Source organism: Cucumis melo, chromosome 7 (genome assembly GCF_025177605.1).
Source record: "Cucumis melo cultivar AY chromosome 7, USDA_Cmelo_AY_1.0, whole genome shotgun sequence".
NCBI lineage: Eukaryota > Viridiplantae > Streptophyta > Magnoliopsida > Cucurbitales > Cucurbitaceae > Cucumis > Cucumis melo.
This window is the reverse complement of record NC_066863.1, coordinates 18,530,432-18,551,315: the sequence shown is the minus strand read 5'-3', so window position 1 is coordinate 18,551,315 and position 20,884 is coordinate 18,530,432. Positions and strand designations below refer to the sequence as shown.

The 20,884-nt window shown below is 36.2% G+C and overlaps 1 protein-coding gene across 1 annotated transcript; it reads left to right on the top strand.

Moving 5' to 3' along the window:
- Window positions 1-1,020: 1,020 nt before the first annotated feature.
- On the top strand, window positions 1,021-5,477 carry LOC103501154 (uncharacterized). Its single transcript, XM_008464654.3, is given in 3 exon segments — window positions 1,021-1,189; window positions 1,290-3,464; window positions 3,466-5,477. Coding segments are annotated over 2 exon segments (3,801 nt in total). The 5' UTR covers window positions 1,021-1,189; window positions 1,290-1,364; the 3' UTR covers window positions 5,167-5,477.
- Window positions 5,478-20,884: the final 15,407 nt, after the last annotated feature.

Sequence of the window (20,884 nt, the reverse complement as noted above, 5' to 3'; positions counted from 1 at the left end):
AAAAGAAGAAAGATGATGAAAAGAAATCGCAGCAGAAAAAAAAAGAAGAGAAAAAGAAAAAGACGATGGAAAGAAATCGCAACAAAAAAAATAAGAAAAACGATGAAAGAAATCACAAGAGGAAAACAATGAAAAAAATCGCGAGAAAGAGAAGAAAGATAAAAGAGCAAACTTGGAATATTTAAAAAATTGCTAACTTTATGAGTTTTGTTATACGGCTGAAAATGTTTTGTTACATTTATGAAAGTTTTCCTAATAATAGTAATAATAGTAATAATAGTAATAATAGTAATAATAATAATAATAATAATAATAATAATAATAATAATAATAATAATAATAATAATAATAATAATAATAATAATAATAATAATAATAATAATAATAATAATAATAATAATAATAATAATAATAATAATAATAATAATAATAATAATAATAATAATAATAATAATAATAATAATAATAATAATAATAATAATAATAATAATAATAATAATAATAATAATAATAATAATAATAATAATAATAATAATAATAATAATAATAATAATAATAATAATAATAATAATAATAATAATAATAATAATAATAATAATAATAATAATAATAATAATAATAATAATAATAATAATAATAATAATAATAATAATAATAATAAACATTTGTCAAACTTTTACTTTTCTTTTATAGAATAAATCGAAAACATCAATATAATTAAAATGAATTTTAAATGACTCTAACAGGAAAACAACAATTTTTTTTTTCTTTTTCAAAAGAAAAAAAAAATTAATGCAATTTTTTTTTTCATCTATCAACATATCAACGAACAATTATGCAAGTTTTGATGCATCTATTAACAAACAAGTATGTTGAACAAATTTACTGGAATTATTTAAAATTATTAAACACATATAGAATGCACCACTAGTTTATTATAAATAATAATAATAATAATAAAACCCGGAAAGTTAGACCCGGCCCATTTAAACGATCAGTTGGAGTCGGTTTACTACATCCATAAATGTCGAAGAGCATTCGTGGGAGAGATTTTTCGCAACGCTTTTCTCCTAACCTCCAAGCCCTAAAAATTCATATTATCTTATTTTCTAATTTCACTGCCTACAGGAAGAAGGCGAAGAAGAGGAACAAAGGGTTTGGCCATTCTAATTTCGCCACTTTGATTCAGGTCAGTTCGTTTCTCTACCTTCCTTTGCCTTCTGTCTCTTTTATTTTCTCCATTTTCGCAATCTTAATTTATTTGATCTTTCTTACTGAAATCCTTATAGTCCAATCCACCCAACACCTTTGCCGAATTCCAATTTCCGATTTCTGGGGCTTTCAATTCTTGAGAAACCTAAGTCATGGATTTAGAGATTGCCAAGACCCAGGAGGAAAGGAGGAAGATGGAGCAGCAGTTGGCTTCTCTCAATTCAGTGACCTTCGATACTGATCTTTATGGTGGTAATGATAAAGCGGGTTATGTCACCTCCATCCCCGTTAATGAGGATGATGAGAATCTTGAATCCCAAGTTAACGTGGTTGGTCGGAAGTTGGCATCCTATACGGCCCCGAAGTCTCTGTTAAAGGAGATGCCCAGAGGTGTGGATGAAGATGATGATTTGGGTTATAAGAAGCCGCAGAGGATTATTGATAGAGAGGATGATTATAGGAAACGTAGGTTGAATAGGGTGATTTCACCTGAGCGCCATGATGCGTTTGCTGCGGGTGAGAAGACGCCGGATCCCTCTGTGAGGACTTATGCAGAGGTGATGAGAGAGGAGGCGTTGAAGAGGGAGAGAGAGGAGACGTTAAGGGCTATAGCTAAGAAGAAGGAGGAAGAGGAAGCCGCTAAGGCATCGGGAGAGAAACCGAAGGAGTCAGTTGCATCTGCTGCAGCTCCTCAGAAGAGGAGGAATAGGTGGGATCAATCGCAGGATGATGGTGGAGCAAAAAAAGCAAAGACCTCAGACTGGGATTTGCCAGATACAACACCCGGAAGGTGGGATGCTACACCAGGCCGAGTTGGGGATGCCACTCCCGGTGTGGGGAGAAGAAATAGGTGGGATGAGACCCCAACTCCTGGGAGGTTGGCTGATTTGGATGCAACTCCAGCAGGCGGTGTTACGCCTGGTGCAACACCCGCTGGAATGACTTGGGATGCAACTCCTAAACTTGCAGGGATGGCTACACCTACTCCAAAGAGGCAGCGATCGCGATGGGATGAGACCCCAGCAACAATGGGAAGTGCCACTCCTATGCCTGGAGCAACCCCTGCTGCTGCATTTACTCCCGGTGTAACTCCTGTTGGAGGGGTTGAGCTGGCTACTCCAACACCTGGGGCTATCAATTTGCGTGGCCCGATGACCCCTGAGCAGTATAATTTGATGAGGTGGGAGAGAGATATTGAGGAGAGGAACCGCCCGTTGACTGATGAAGAACTTGATGCCATGTTTCCACAAGAGGGATATAAGATTCTGGACCCTCCTGCTTCCTATGTTCCAATTCGAACACCTGCAAGGAAGTTACTCGCCACACCTACTCCAATGGGAACTCCTCTTTATGCCATCCCAGAGGAGAATCGTGGCCAGCAGTTTGATGTTCCAAAGGAAGCACCTGGTGGCTTGCCATTCATGAAGCCTGAGGATTACCAATACTTTGGGGCATTGTTGAATGAGGAAGATGAAGAGGAATTGTCTCCAGAAGAACAGAAAGAGCGGAAGATTATGAAGCTCTTGCTCAAGGTTAAGAATGGAACACCTCCTCAGAGGAAAACGGCTTTAAGGCAGCTTACTGATAAAGCTCGTGAGTTTGGTGCAGGCCCATTGTTTAACCGCATTCTGCCACTCCTTATGCAGCCTACGCTGGAGGACCAGGAGAGGCATCTTCTGGTTAAGGTTATTGACAGAGTGCTTTATAAATTGGATGAATTGGTTCGCCCCTATGTGCACAAAATTCTTGTTGTGATTGAGCCATTGTTGATTGACGAAGATTACTATGCACGTGTAGAAGGTAGAGAAATTATATCCAATCTTAGTAAGGCAGCTGGTTTGGCTACTATGATTGCTGCAATGCGTCCAGATATTGACAACATTGATGAGTACGTTAGGAATACCACTGCAAGGGCTTTCAGTGTCGTTGCTTCTGCCCTAGGAATTCCTGCTCTTCTTCCATTTTTAAAAGCTGTGTGTCAGAGTAAAAAATCATGGCAAGCACGGCATACTGGAATTAAGATTGTTCAGCAGATTGCTATTCTCATTGGTTGTGCAGTGCTACCACATCTTAGGTCTCTTGTAGAAATTATAGAACACGGTCTTAATGATGAGAACCAGAAGGTGAGGACAATTACTGCATTGTCTTTAGCTGCTCTTGCTGAGGCTGCAGCCCCATATGGTATTGAAAGCTTTGATTCAGTCTTGAAGCCACTGTGGAAGGGTATTAGATCACACCGTGGTAAGGTTTTGTGGTAAGGTTTTGGCTGCTTTCCTGAAGGCGATTGGTTTTATTATTCCTTTGATGGATGCGTTGTATGCCTGCTACTATACAAAGGAAGTGATGTACATTCTGATTCGAGAGTTCCAGTCACCCGATGAAGAAATGAAAAAGATTGTTCTCAAAGTGGTTAAGCAGTGTGTGAGTACTGAGGGAGTAGAGGCTGATTATATCCGCAATGATATTCTGCCTGAATTCTTTAGGAATTTCTGGGTTCGCAGAATGGCATTAGATCGAAGAAATTACAAGCAACTTGTGGACACAACTGTTGAGATAGCAAATAAAGTAGGCGTTGCTGATATCGTAGGTAGAGTTGTTGAAGATCTCAAGGATGAAAGTGAACCTTATAGAAGAATGGTTATGGAAACAATTGAGAAAGTTGTTGCAAACCTGGGTGCATCTGATATCGATGCTAGGTTAGAAGAGCTATTGATTGATGGTATTCTTTATGCCTTCCAAGAGCAGACCAGCGATGATGCTAACGTGATGCTTAATGGGTTTGGCGCAGTTGTCAACTCTCTTGGGCAGAGAGTAAAACCGTATCTTCCTCAGATTTGTGGTACCATAAAGTGGCGATTGAATAACAAGAGTGCGAAGGTGAGACAGCAAGCAGCAGATCTTATTTCAAGGATTGCAGTTGTTATGAAACAGTGCCAAGAGGAACAGCTCATGGGCCATCTTGGCGTTGTCTTGTATGAATATTTGGGAGAAGAATACCCGGAAGTCCTGGGTTCAATTTTGGGAGCTCTCAAGGCTATAGTTAATGTTATTGGTATGACAAAGATGACACCTCCTATCAAGGATTTGCTTCCTAGATTAACACCAATTTTGAAGAACAGACATGAGAAAGTGCAAGAGAACTGCATCGACCTTGTTGGTCGTATTGCTGATCGTGGTGCTGAATTTGTTCCAGCAAGAGAATGGATGAGGATCTGCTTTGAGTTGCTTGAGATGCTTAAAGCTCACAAGAAGGGTATCCGTCGAGCTACTGTGAACACTTTTGGTTATATTGCGAAAGCCATTGGGCCGCAAGATGTTTTGGCAACATTGTTGAACAATCTAAAAGTGCAGGAGCGTCAGAATCGTGTTTGCACTACTGTTGCCATTGCTATAGTTGCAGAAACCTGTTCTCCATTCACTGTTCTACCTGCATTGATGAACGAGTATCGTGTGCCAGAGCTTAATGTGCAAAACGGCGTGTTGAAGTCTCTCTCTTTCCTTTTTGAGTACATTGGTGAAATGGGAAAGGATTATATATATGCTGTGACGCCATTGCTTGAGGATGCTCTTATGGACCGAGATTTGGTCCACAGACAAACTGCAGCCTCTGCTGTGAAACATATGGCTCTAGGGGTAGCCGGTTTAGGTTGTGAGGATGCCTTAGTCCACTTGCTGAACTACGTATGGCCAAACATTTTTGAAACATCACCACATGTCATAAACGCTGTGATGGAAGCCATCGAAGGAATGAGGGTGGCATTGGGTGCAGCCGTTGTGCTCAACTACTGCCTGCAGGGGCTTTTCCACCCAGCTCGGAAAGTTCGAGAAGTATACTGGAAAATCTACAACTCACTGTACATTGGTGCTCAGGATGCTCTTGTTGCATCTTATCCAGCATTAGAGGATGGAGAAAACAATGTGTACAGCCGACCAGAACTGGCAATGTTTATCTGAAGCTCCTCGATTTGTTGCAAATGAGAGGGTTAAACGAATAGACCTCTGAATCTTGTTGAACAGTAGTATGTATTGAATTAGTTGATCCTTTTGGGTTCTTAGCTCGTTCTTCTCATAAGGTTTTCGAATAGTTAGTGTTGGCATTGCCAATGTGATATTAATACAGTTGCGAACCGATCCTTTGCTTATTCTAACTGCTTAACCAAAATGGGATGGTTTTTTGGTCTCTTGTATCGTGTATTTTAGATTAATGGATGTCATCGATTATCCGAATTAGCATTACAATATGAAATCTGTTTTTTCTTTTCTAATGGTTTGAGCGATCTATTATGCTTAGATTCATAACGTGTCTGATCTTCATTAAAAAAATCATAACCTCCTTAATGTTCAACAATATTAACAGTATCGCTGCTGCTGAACTCATTGGGTGGCTTGAGTTGAGGTCCCCTTGGTTTCAACTGGGGCACGGAAATTGATGTTGGACTTTGCTTGGTTGTAGAGGCTTGAAGCGTACTTGGAGGATTTAACGTGCGATTGAGTGGGAGTGATCTAGTAATAACTCCCTCTCATTCCCCCTCATTGAAGTTGAATTTGATGGATGATGTTTTTGTTGAGATCGAGATCAACATTGTGTGTTTTTTTTTCCTTTAGATGAAACCATGGCCAATATTAATGCAATTTCGTGAATAAATATGTTTATTACATTACAACTTTGGCCTCCCCTCAAGAATTATTTTTTTTTCTATAAACATGTTGCAGATTCTATCCCTCCTTTTTTATTGGGAATTTAGGAGAGTATGGTTTTGACATTGCTTCTAGAGGTCCAATTTGCCCAGTAGGTTCAGGTAGTCATCGTCCACGGTGGACTTATGTGTTATGTATTTAGTGGAGTTGTATGTTGTAATAAAGTATCTGTAAACTAGAAATTGTATTGTTGTATATAATGCATTACTATATATCACTATAAAAGCTTATGATTATGTGTTTAAGTAGGAATTTGAATTTTGTTTCAGTTTAGCTAGTCATTATGTGTCGTCAGAAAGAATCAACATATGCTGGCTTCACCCCTCTTTTAGTAGCTAGAGACGGTGCTAGAAAGGGGATGTGACATGGATAAACTCCTATTTGAATCTATGTGGATTGGAGCTGCACTATCTACTGTCCATTTAAATGAGTGGCTACTACTTTCCATGTTACTCCCAACATATACACATACAACATCAATAGCTTCATCAAGTTCAACTATATTTACATCCTGTTTTCTTTTCAAATCCTCTCATAGACTCCTGAAGTGACCTTTTTTGTGACAGTAAAAATATTCTATCTCCTTATTCATATTATTTCACTTTTTCTTATTGTTACTTAACCCGTCATTTTCAAAATATTTCTTGTTTTTACCCTTATTTATTATTAAAGCTAAACCCACAACAAATTCTTTACTAGTACTCTTTCTATGAATTTTTTCAATTATGGCCAAATCACACACCCTTGAAAACTTCAATGTGTTACCCCCAACTGAGTTAGACACTATCATTTTCATGGTTTCCCAACTATTGTGGAAAGGCATTAACAATTGAGTAACACGTACTTCATCAATAAATTCTATCTTAACAGATTTGAACCGATCAATTAAAATAGCAACCTCGTTAATATAAGAACTAACAGAAACATCCTTATCCATTTTCATATTGAAATATTTCTTAAGGAGATAATCCTTACTATTAGAAGATGGTTTCTTGTACCTATTTGTAAACGTCTCCATCAATTTCTCTGCACTTGTCTTGTTGGCTACAAGACTGACAACATCTTTTGACATACAGATCTAATGATAGCAACTATCTCTGATGGAAAGCGGTAGGCATGCGCACAGTATTACAAATAATGTTACCCTAAATGCATCTAAAACATTTAGAAATTAACATGCATCACTACCCTAATTAAGTGAAATTAGGGTTAAGGAAAAAACCATATCTTTGAAGCTTTTCGATCCTCGTAATCTCCTTACAAACACGAATCTAGGACCACCATTAGAGTTGACCTACTATTCTTTGGACTTAGAATCGAGTTGTGGGACCCGATAAGCGAAGAAATTGAGAGAGAGATGGAAATTAGAGGTGTGACTTAGGGTTGAAAGCTGGAAATATTGGTTTTCTTTAATAAGTTAACCATATAAAATTTACCCAAAGTTTTTGCTTATTTGAAAAGATGCCTACAAATAATCTAAACATGCTTTGATCACAAGAATGAAGGTAGGCGTTCTGAAGCACTAGCACACAAAAATGGTTGGCGCAAATGTCAGAAAAGGATGAAAAGGACGTATGCTGCACAAAGCAGTTTTATCAGAGAATTAATGAGCCAGACAATGTTATGTCATATCACACCTCACTTATAAATAGATGCTACATCTTTAAGAAGAGGATAATATGCGAATATCACCAGACATCAAGCTCTTTGTTTTAGGTGAGAGCTTAATTAGAATAGAGAGAGAGATCCACTTTTGCTTCCCCTCGGTGTAAAAGGAAAAATTCAGAGCCAATGAGTATGAGAAATCATACTCAGCGGCTTGCCTCATTTCCTTATATTTCAATTTGTAATTTCTTTATGTGTTTGTAATGAAAACTTCATGGCCGAAAGACTCAAAGATTTAGTTGTGAATACAATGCATTTCTACTTTAATTCTCCCATTTTCTTATCTTGCCATTTCATTTAAGTTTAAGTGATTATGGGTAAATAATGTAAGGTGTAGTCAATGTTAGGGAATCTAGATGTTTGCGTTATTTGTCTTGTTCACTTAAATGCGACCATTAATGCCTTCTCTTATTCCAGAGAAAAGATAAAGTGTTAACTGATTGTCACTTGAAGCATGATAACTTAAATCAAGCAGCAAAAGGGTTGTAGCAATGCAATCCTGTCGGCGAGCTTATCCTTAGCATACATATTGAAAATGCAAGTTTGTGCGGTGAAGGCATTGAGAGGTTGCTCGCCTTAATATAGGATAGTTGCTTATAATTAATTCAGAAAGAATAGATACACATCATCTTTTAACTTTAAGTATTTGGATCCCAAAAGATGAGCAAGTATGACGAAAGCACTAAGATGATGCAAGCCTTAAATCCTAAGTTAATAAATGCTTTCTTTCGCCTCGACGCATTAATTACACTTGGCTTACACTTAATTATTTAAATATTTCTACATCTCATTGCCTAATACCTAAGTTCATACTTCATTTCATGTCATCACCATCTCCATCTTCCTGCTCCTTTGTACTTAGTGTAAATACATAGAATAAAAATATGCTGCATATATCAATATACTGTATAGATACCACATAAGTTTAGAGCGCATGATTAACCCATTAGGATCGCCAATTCCTTATGTTCGACCTTGGCTTACCCAGGAAACCTTTCTCTTCACTTACACTTGAATAAGAGAGAGGAAAACTTGTACTCAGACGCTGAATTAAAGAAGTTAGCAGCACATAGGTAGGATTGAGTCCCTTTTATCGCATGACCCTAGCCTAGTCTCTGACTCCAGTCACATAAGTAAAGCCAAACATGACATAATCATGAATTAAATTAAGTTGTAATCACGTAACGAATCAAGCATCTTGCCCTTAAAATGGGAAGCTTATTGGGCCAGTGCTGTTGAGCTGTCTTCACCTATGCAGATCTAAGGATAATTCCATGTGAACAGAAGTTCATAGTTAGCTCATAATTAATATTAAGTTATCTAGGTCATCAATAATTGAAATAGTCAGTTTTATACAGTCAACGGTGTTATAACATAAAAGTGACTATTTCATGATTTCACTCTTATGTAAATTCTTTACATAGGATGCCTCTACTTTCATGTCTCCACATGAGTGATTAAGGATCACATCGTTTGTACTAACTACAAAGCGGACCGCAATCATAGTGTCCTAAAATAAGGCGCTTAACCTTATTCATACACTATAGATCGTTAGGCTGTATACTTGAACTTGATCCATGTTTATGTAAAGTTCAAGTTTACTCAAGATTATAGTATTCAATTTTCACTAATAAGTCCTCAATAATCACCTTATTGAATAGAATATAATTTTAAACTACAAACTATGAGTTCTAGGACATAAATTCCAATAGTCTTTTCATTTTAGGTTATCCATTGTTCACTTGTCCTTCCTTTCGGTCTCTTCTTCAATGCCTTGTGCATTTTTTTGTAGGTAAAATAAAAAAAATCCTTAATTGTATCTTCCAATATCCAAAATTTGTCTTATCAAATTTAATTTCATGATACCCTTGAAACTTTTTGGCTCTTGTTCTCATGACTCCACAACTAAATAGCTCTTATAACACTCGTTGGGAACTTACACGAGATGTAAATACATGCGGAACAAACTAAATTATATCTCAAACTTCCACTTTATAGCTTCAAACCAAATAAGCAATTGGATCATAAAATTGTAAACAATAAAGTGTAGGGAAAAAGGAGAATGGTACCGAAAATTATACTAGTTTGCCCTAAACTCGAGACTACATTCAGTCTTCTACAACTGCATGTTCTACTGTGATAGAGGTTGAAAGAAACCCAAATCAAAGCTGACAAATCTCTCTTCCCAAATAGCCCAACAAAAGCTATTTGAATCTAAATACCACAACTTGGTATCTTGGAATAAAATAAGAGAAACCCTCGACCTAAAAAGAAAAATACACACTATATTTTCTTTACTTATTGCTACATGAAACAACAAACTAAACAAAATATTTAAAGTAAAGAAAAACTCCTTACAATTCTTGAATACCATTTCCTTCTTGCAAAGCACACATGTATATAAAATGTGTACATGCACCATACAGATAATAGGCTTGACACGTCGTGTAAATACGAACCCTAGGAAAAACTTGACTCTTTTAGTAGTTTGGAAAGCTAGGTTTGGGTTAGAATTAAGATTGAGAAGTAACTCAAAGAAGGTCCTTATATGTCTTGGTTATTTGAAAGAAGAAAAACAAAACAAAATTAAAGTTGTTAAGATGAGTTTGAGTTTTTTAGGTTGAAAAAGAGAAACTTTTGGCCAAGTCCATGATAGACGAGATGGGCATAGGTATGCGTCCAATTAGAAGTTGAGAACCTCTAAGGAAGTGTCATAGGCAGCCAAGGCATGTGCATGTGGCTTTAGGCGTGTAAACCTCTAAAAAAGTGTTATAGGCGGCCAACTTGCACTTAGGTGAGAAGGCACAAATCTTGAGAGGTCATTGAGGCTCAAGTGCAGTTGAAAGAAGGCCTAAGTATGGTGGCAGTGTGAGAGGCTGGACGTGAGAAAGGGCATGCAACCATTTGAAAAGAGGTTAGCATGGCGTTTTGGGTTGAAACACGAGCGTGGAGTCTTAGTTGTTCGAGTTTGTAAGGCTATAGAAAGTTCAAGGCAAGTTGGTCAAGTGTTTTACAGGTGGCCCTGCATGTATAATCCAATTTTTAGGTAAGCAAGAGGTGTTAAAAGGTTAACATGGAAGACTCACTATAAATAGGTAACTTCAGAAGAAGATTGCTCATAAACTACTTGTGCGTTTTTTTGCAAAAGTTCACATTTTGAGTTTAGTTTTCAGATTAGGTATGCCGGTTAAAGGTGAGGTGAGGAAGAGTAAGTTTGGACTTTAGAAAGCGAGAAAGGTCATTTTTCGGAGCAAACTAAGTAGTGTTCAGTTTTTGAAAAGCCACAGGATGCATCTCTTGAAATTTTGAGTTGTAATGTTGAAGTAAGAAATTCAAGACAATTCTAAGCAACTTTGTAGAAGGAAGTTTTATCAAAGAACTTATGGATTTTTAGTTATTAATTTTCAAAGTTGGGTTATTGTTTTGGATGAAAAATAGCTTCTGGGTAGTGTTGGAGGCTGGCCGAGTGATAAGCAAGAGAAGGCAAGCTGGGTGTAAGTGTTGGATAAAAAAAGGTCAGTGAGTAGTTGCTTGGCAAGCGGGCAGGGGGTGAATGGTGTCACAATCGTAACTTCTCAACACGATTGTGCGTCACTTGTTTAGCTCGATCAATAAGTCAGCCGTTCAAAATTCGAAATCCGCGGACAAACTCGCGGTATGACGTAGCCTCCCTTCACGTTCTTGAGAAAATGGTTTTATAAAACGTGAGAGAGAAAATAAATTGTTGAAAACATCATAAAAGTGAGCATTGAAGACTGTCAGTTGCAAAGAAAAAGCTTAGTTTGCAAAGAGTGCGACAAGGCTCGGTGGGGGTGCGACTACTCATGTACCCCCTATAATACAGATTGAGATTTTTGGCCTTGGCAGGCTTGCATATGAAAAAGCCGAAATGTCACACTGTGGCTCGGCGACACGAAAACGAAAGAATTAACCTAAACTACTTTCAAGACATAAAGATAAAGCGGTTTAGGGGAATTCGGGCATACGACCATAGATAAATAATATCTTGGACAAGTATGCCCTTGACACATGGCATGACCTGCATGAAAGAATAGGAATAAAGCAAGGCGCGAAAGACCAAGAAGGTGCGTGACAACCATACGTGCAAGGACGCGCATGAAGTGCCAGGCATGCAACCGAGTGAGGTATGTGGCATAATCTATGCTTGAGGTTAGCATGTGACCAGACTTGGCTGAGTCGCTCATGCCTGTGCGCCAACCTATGTCAAAGGATGTTTTTGGGTCATTTTGGCAAGGAAATTAATTGGATTTAATGACCATTATTTTAGGTCAAGAAGAGATCAAACAAATTTATAGACTAGGGACCTAAGCTTGTATTTGTGAGTGAAAAATGAATTATTAGAGTGGTTTCGAATTATGTTTTACAAAGCTATTATTTACAGTATGATTTGAGCTAAATGTTTAAGTTACCTGATTTATGATTGATTTCTGAAACATGTTTAAGTTACCTACTAAGAAATGTTTATAGCTTTCAAGGAAAAACAAGTTTGAAAAGTCAAGGTTATGGTTTATGGTTTACTTTATGCAAAAGATTCTTTAATATATTCAGATATTATTTGCAAAGCTTATGATTTTATAAATGTTTTTTCTAATCCAAGTTATTTCAAAATAACCCTATGGGGTAGATTAAGGGTCCAAGGAATAGAGGTAAGAACATTTATCTCTGAGGAATAAAGTTAGGGATGCCTAATTACGAGGAACAAAGTTGGGGATGCCCATCTCTGAGGTTTGGACTTGGTATTGATTAGTTCTATCATTTCCTGAGGAGTAGATTCTTGGGTTGTAGACGAGAAAAAACCTGTACTTGAGTACTGTTTTCTAAATGTTTGCTAAGCTAATTTATTTATGGTATCGTTATGATTATTGTTTAAATATTTTTGAATTGTTGTTTTAAAACCTAATCACTCACTAGACTCATTTAGCTCATACTTTCCAAAATATTTTCCACTTTCTAGGTAGAGGTCGTGTTCTCGGAGCCTGATTCGCCGATGCCTGTCTGCTGAAGGGTTTTGTCATTTCTTTTGTATGTGTCTTGTTGTTTCGAAATTATGTATGGTTGGTCTTTAAATTATGTTAGACTTACGTTGGAGTCGATTGGGAATTAGCGTTTGTTTTCATGTATATACGGGTTTTGTAAATATCTGTGTAAGACTTGTATTAAAGTGTTCTTTCATAAAGAGGATGCACTGCAGTTTTATTTAAAGTTGTTTTATTTACTTCTGCTTGCATTTTATTATAATAAAGGTTAGTGCTTAAGGGTCGGCTGGTGTCATTCAGAAGGAGAACAATATTAGTTGACTTCACACCTCTCTTGGGTCGAGAGTAGGTGATTCGAGAAGGGGTGTGACACATTGAGCTTGAAGAAAAATTCAAGAAGCATACTTCTTTTCCGAATTCCACCACCGTAATTTCAATCTTTAATAAGCCACCTTCATGGTACCAACTAGATTCTTTTCTTTTCAAATAATTCACCTCCAAATTTACCAATAGCAACATTTTACTTAGTTTATTAAATAATGAATTAGGCCTTTGGGTTAAATAAAAGGCAAATGTTTTGGGTTAAAATTTTGGGCTTGGAGTTTTGGCTCCAAATCCTAACACCAATTCACCAAATTGAGGTTGAAGCCAACAAATTGATTGAGGTAGGATTCACTCGTGAGGTCAAATATCGAACGTGGATAGCGAACATTGTCCCTAGAAAATTTCTTGTATATGTAGACTTTCATGATCTTAATAACACATGTTCAAAAGATGAGTTTTTGTTGCCCATCACTGAAAACATGGTTGATAGGACTACTGGGCATGGGGCTTTATCTTTTAAGGATTGGTCGTCTAGATATAACCAAATACGGATGGCTCTTTCATATGAAGAAATGATCACTTTTCGGACTCCAAAAGGGATATATTGTTATAAGGTGATATCGTTCGAGTTGAAGAATGTTGGTACCACTTATTAACGTGCTACGCAAAAAGTGTTTGATGATATACTGCATAAATATATTGAGTGTTATCTTGATGATCTCGTGGTCAAGTCCATGATGATAAGATCAATTGAAATTTTTAAGCATTGTGTTTGATCGCTTACGAAAGTATCAGCTAAGTATGAACCTCCTTAAGTGCGAATTCAACGTGACCTTAAAAACATTTCTTAGTTTCATTGTAAGGTACCAAGGGATTGAGATAGACCAATTCAAGATCAATGTCATCCAGAAGAGGTTGCTTGTTTATATGTACAACGTGTTTTAGTTCTATCATAGGTGTGGTAATGTGGTTCTAAATTTGTGACTAAGCTAGGCATCAAAACGAAGATCATGTGATAAAAGAGACAACCTTAATATTATTCATTGCTTAACTCTATTGATGGATCATGTGCGTATAAGTTTTCCTCTCTGTTGCTTAAGTGTAAGCAAAAAAAAAGAGGTTTCTTGGGTAAGTCAAGGTCAAAATGGAGATTCCTAAGTAATCTTGGATCATAACGCCTATCGGAGTCTCATGCGGTATATATATAGTAAATTATATTCACAGTATCACCTATTTAAATCTAAATATTATGTACACTATTAATGTGCAGTGAAAGGGAATGGATGTGAAAAATGATGCATGTTGTTAAACTAATTCTCCTTCTAACAAAGAATATTGAAGGAATGCTTTTTACAATACTACGCGATGCATGGAGAGATTGCAATTCCTTTGAGGCAATATAAATTATGTAACAAATTCCAAATTAAGGCAGGCAACCTCTCAGTACTTTTATCATACTTGCTTGCATGCTGGTATACAAATACTGAAATCATTACAACATTCATATCTAAACCTTTCAGGTTGTAGTGTTTATATTTCATCCTTTAATTAAGGCAAGCAACCTCTCAACGCCTTGATGCCATACACACTAGCATGTCTGATATGTATGTTAAGGAGAAATTTGTAGGATTGATTTTATTTGTAAAATCTTTTCTATGCCTGCTTACTGATGTCTCAATAACTTTCTCTTTCGAGTAGTTAACTCCCAATACCTAATTCATTCTCTTCAATAGAACTAGACGTTGAATGAATCTCTGATTGAACAAGATAAACATTAAAAACTTCCAGATTTTTCAAGGAACTAACTATTTATTTGTTTCATTCGTAATGTAAAATTCTAAAGTGTGCAATAAGTAAAGAGATGGAAGAATGAAGCTAAAATGAGATTGCAATAACATTAAAAGCTTTAGGCCTGTCGGCCATGGAGTTCATACTATCAATACAACAAAAGTAGAAATTAAAAATTGTAAAGAAAGAAAATGTGTTAAGCCGCAAAATACAATTTATTTTATTTCTTGGCTCCATTTATATCTATTAACAAATTATGGGAATAGAAAGTGGTGTTCTTTACAACTCTCACTCTAAGCTTTCACCTAAAGCACAAAGAAGAAAGGTTTTAGGGATGGAGTAGAAGCTCTTTCAAGGGGTATCACACACTACAAAATGAAGGAATTGCTCTCTATTTATAAGCGTTTCTTGATGGGATTTCACATGGCTATGATGTTCCATTAATTCCTCTGAGTTCTAGACACTGCCATGCAACGCCAAAGATATCACTTCATCCTTTCTGTTGACAATCTCACCAACTAGCTTGTCTTTTAGCAATTCATATCACAAGGTATCTTTTTGTATATTGCCTAGTTGGTTGACGTGAGCAACGATTGCCCAAGATAGCTTATTCATTTACCTTTTCACCACTTTTTGGTATAATCTTGTGTTAAAAAAAACCATGATAAATAAGCATTTTGTCTTTTGGAACTTGTAGATCATATAGTTCTTATTTTGCATGCTTTGCTATGCATTATTCTCCTTTATATCGCAATATTACTTCATTATTCTACTTAAAAGGCTAAAATAACTTGTATTTCTACAAGTTATCAGATGCCAAGGCCAAATAATTTGCTTGAGCTAAAACGTCTCCAGGGACAAGTGGCTTACATTTTGAGGTTTATTTCTAACTTAGTTGGTCGATGTCAACATTTTCAAAGTTGATAAGAAAAGGAGAAATTTTTGAGTGGGATACACTTGCTAGAATACCTTCGGTAGAATAAAGAAATACTTGCTTGAGCCCCTAGTGTAAGATACTTTAGTAGTCGAGAAGTACATTGCTGCATAGGAAAGGTCGTTGTGGACATTGTTGACACAAGAGGAGAAGAAAGGAAAAGAGCATGCTTTCTACATTATATTAATTTGGTAAGTAAACTTAAGCATTTCAAATTACATTCAAGAAATAACAACCTTAATACTCTTTACGAGCTAAGAAAATAACCTAATGGACCTACAAATCGGAAGCTCCAACGATATGAGATTAATTTGCTAAACTCATTAACCACATTAATCAATCTTTGTTAACTGTATGTACACTCCACAAGAAGTGGGAGTACTTTGCGTAACAAAATAGGGGTGAGTTCTGCGAAGACTGAGACGCTTCATTCTCTCTGAAATAAATTTTCTCCGTAAAGAAAAATTGAAGGTTTTCAAGTGGTGGTGCCTCAAGTTGGTGTTTGGTAGATTTAGAGTCGTCAATAAGAGTAAGTTCTTCTTCTCAGTATTTCTCTTCAAAGCATGTTTAACCATAAAAATTGTTTTTGTATTTTTTGCCAATATATTGGTATTTTTTAAGGTTCCAATTAAAATTGGATTTCTATAATTCTTCCGCTGTAAAGGGTTTTCATCCCTTCAATAGCAAGTTTGGTTAGAGTTTGATTCTCCATTTACTTGGGTAAGCTTGTGAATGTTGCTTTGAAGCATTTTAGATGAAAGGATTGGTTTAAGAAAATATTTGATATTTTTGCTTGAATCCTTATGTTATATTAGGTTGGTTCATTGGACTTCTTTTAAGCAAGGATCTAGCTAAGTGTAAGGTAAGGGACTTCTACTACTGGACTCAATTTTTAGATTGACACGTATTGATTAACATGATAGTTAATATAATGACTGCACTGCTTAAATGTTTGTATATAGATAAAAAACGTACTGCTAAGTTATGCATTCGACTGAGTATAGACATCATGACTGCTATGTGTAGTTAGTTATATTGATGGGTTGTGTCGTTGATTGAGTTTAGATGCCTGGATTACTATGTTTAGTTTATATATATCTATACATATTGATGAGTGGTGCTATTGACTAAATGTAGATACTTTGCCTGTCAGGAATAGTTGCATATTAATGGTTTGGACTATGGATTAGAGTTAGATGGTGTGCCTGTGATGTATAGTTTAGATAGATATACTGTGGAACGGTATTGTTGTCTGAACTTAGACTGTTGACTGCACTTAGACTGTTGATTGAACTTAGACTATTGACTGGTTATGCGTAGAAATTGAATTATTAGTTTGGAATGTATCTTCTAGATGTAACTGTCATGGACTATTTAGAATGGACTGAGGGATAACTATTAGCTTTATCTATGGGGTAGTGTACCTTGCAGACATGGTGTCCTACGGTATCACCACATGTTATGTATCCTTCGGGATCACTAGACTGATATGTGTATTCAACAGAATCACTAGACTGATATATGTATCCGATGGGATCACTAGACTGATTAATGTGTGCATCCAACGGGATCACTAGATTGTTATGATGTAGGGTACCCCTTAATAGGAAGCTAACCATTATTACCTCTAACGGAACCAGTAGCGGGTCCCTTACTGGATATATTTTATACTCACCCTTTCATGTTTAACTTTTTCAAGTAACGGTAACATGCGAGACAGATCAGCGAGGGGCAAGATGGATTCGTGAATGCCATATGCCATATGGGAAGTCTATTTTAAAGCTTCCGCCAGATGTTCTTTTTTGTTATCTTAAATTATTTTTTAGGATTGAAAATGAGTCAAGTTTAGGATATTTATTTGTTTTGTTTTGTTTTGTTTTGATGGTTTCCTAGAAGATTATGAACGTTTGAAATTTGTTTTAAATAGGGCTCGAAGACAGTTTTTCTATAGTTTTGGACATTATTTGAATTTAAACAGGATTTAAGAAATGATTTTTTGTTTTGATGACGTGCCTTGGTAGTAAAGTAATGACCTTAGCTTAGTCTGAAAAGTTTAGTCGTTTCAATGATCCTCTTGTATGTCTTTACATACATGTTTAGGATACAAAAGATAACCTTGGATGTTAATTAATTGGTTTTGTGGGTTGATTCAACTAAGTGTCAAATAAAATAAACACTTTATTTTATTAGATAAATAAAACGTTTGTACAATACAATTACAAACTACAATACCACGAGATTTAGGGTATCAACCCCAACAATCTCCCACTTCTCCTAAAGCTAGTGAGGTGTACATAAAAAAGGTTAAAGCGATATAATAGTACACAAAACAAGAAATTAGGGTTTACAATACGCGTCCAGTAGGATTAATGTTTGATATACAAGTTAAAGAGTCTAGTATAGTGATAAGGTTGGGTACCTTATTCTAGTAACACTATGGATACAACCCACTTTGTATTTGATACAAACGCAATGATCCAACGTGTTCGTGTAGGTGACATATGAATGAGGGTATCATATACAATGAGTTTGCGTAAGATTGGACCACGAAATAGTAACCACTAGATATTTCGTTGATTAGTTAGGTTTCTATTTCAATAGCATGTCCTAGACAATTTAGTCTTAAACTTGAGTGAATTATGAACTCCTATTCGCGAGGAGTTTTCCTTTGATTTGTACGGGTGAGAGTGGCTAGATTGCTGACTTAATATGCTAACTATTTTGAGACCAAAACCGAGTGGGGAGCTAGAAATATAATCACATAGGATGGAATTCACTATTTCCCAACTTTAGGGTAAGTAGATGAGTGTTCCCTTAAATGGTGCCTCTAGGACTTGAACAAAGGACTATATCCTCTCTATAAAATGATAAGGATTTCTGTTTATTGATTGGACCACAAACAGTTTGTTAATTGGAGGAGCACTAGTATTTAAGAACTAAGAAGTAACATAGGGGTAAAACAGTAACTTGGCTCGGTTGATATTACAGACATTCGTAAAGGACTAACTTGTTGTTATTAGTCAATATCCACTGACACGTAAATATATCTACAGTGAGAAGAGTGCAACTATTAGTCACGCCTCGCCTTAATGTCACTCTATGCGAGACCAAGTGGGCACGTGACCGCATAAACATTTTATGCGAATCTCTCCACGAGATGCTATACAGAATGCCTAGTAAGCGGAATAAACGCAACCACCCAGTTAAATGCAAAATGAGAACTTCAATTGAAATAGCAAAAGTTCATTGATTTTCAATAACAAAGTACATTTAACACTTAGTACATGGTTCCTTCAAAGGAGACTAGACACAGACTCAAAACACAATTGGACTCTTGTCATCTAGCTTCTACATGCTATGCGAGTTGACAATAACCACTATCGAGTGATGCTTTCTGATTATGGCACAACAGGAAATCAAGGCTGCATGTTCAATGCTGGATGTCCTTCGCTACTTGGTGGGGAAGGGGGGAATAAAACAAAATATTTGAAAGATTAAACAAAAACGTTTAGTGACTGAGGTCTTTTATCGATACGCTTAATAAATCAAATCAGCCTTAAAGTGTTATAAACTATTTCACCAAATCACGCGATAAATAAGGTGAGTTTCAATAATAAAACATTGAGTCTAAAACCAATCATTTCAATGCATTAGGCGATTCAACCCAATTCAAATATCATCATTAAACATTAATAAATAGTATGGAAATTATTTCCTTGTAAATCATGCATAAAAGTTCATATCGCATAGAACACATTTTATCAAATTCATGATATCATCATAACGTAAGTCAAGTTGCAACTAAATTGAGTAATCTCAATGCATTCAGCAAGTTCCCATCAATTCCATCACGTATAATGCGTATTCCAATGCCAGATCACAAAGCAAGCAGAGGGCATCCCATACCAGAGACATTCTATTCCTATCACACCCCACCCCGAGCACCTATTTATTCAGCCCAAAATGTACGTGAAGCCAATTGATATCGCTCCCTTCAAGAACGACACCGACTGACCCTTAAAATTTAACCCTTAAGTGAAACACAAGCGGAAGCTAAAATAATAATTAAAAAAGACAACTGGGTAAAACTCTTTTCTTTAAACAAACTGTATATAAGTTTTATACAGACAAAACTTAACTTAATTTACATAAACACAACCCCAAAACCAACCTTTCCAAACCTAACTCTAATACCACAAAAGACCAACTTAACATAAGTACAATACAACAAGACACATACGATCTTTAAACAAAATCCTCCAACAGACAGATAGCAATGACTTAGGCTCCAAGAACACAATCTTTACCTAGAAAGTGAAAAAATATTTTGAAGAGTGCGAGCTAAACGAGCCTAATGAGTGGTGTTTTTCTAAAATAACTTTTGTAAACTTTATAGAAGCAATATATCATAAATCCTTTGAAACAGTAAATGATGAACAATATCGTGAAAGCTTAAACTTCAGAAACATTTAAGAAACAATAACTTATATCTTTGTTTTTCCTGCTCGAATCTCAAGTATCTACTCGAACGAGATGGTAGAGGTTACTCAATATCAGCTCGTCCATAAATTTCAAAGATGGTCATCCTCAATCCTTGTTCCTACGAGGTAGATGTCCCTAACTTGTTCTTACAGATAAGTGTCCTTACCTGTCCTTAGTGCCCCCTTGTCCTACCACATTAAGGGCTATTTTGAGATATTTTGGTTATGAGAAAACAATTATAAAACCATAACTTTAGACCTCTATAAGAATCTTTTTTCATAGAGAGCCTTTAAATCTCACAATACCTTGCTAAACTTAATTTCAAGTATGCCATAAACATTTCCAAATAAACAATATGCTTAAATAAATACATTAATGAAATCACATGCTTTGAAAACTATTCATTAATCTTTTAATCATTGAATTCAAATCATTCATAAATAATAGCTTAAAAACATGCTTGAAATCATTTTAATAAATTTATTTTTTACTCATAGATACAAGCTTAAGTCCTTAGTCTAAAGATTTGTCCGATCTTTTCTTGACTTGAAATAATGGTCAAATAATCCATTTAATTCCCTTTGACCGAGAAAATACAAAAAATTTACTTGAAACTTCCAAAAATCGCCAAAAAGGCGCTAAAAACACCTTCTGACACATGCTGGTGCACAGGGATGGGCGCAGAGCCTTGGCCATACGCGCTGGGTTGCCCACGTGCTAACCTGGTGCAAAGGCATGCCGCGCGCTTTACATGTTGCCTCCCTTACGCACACGCTATGCATCC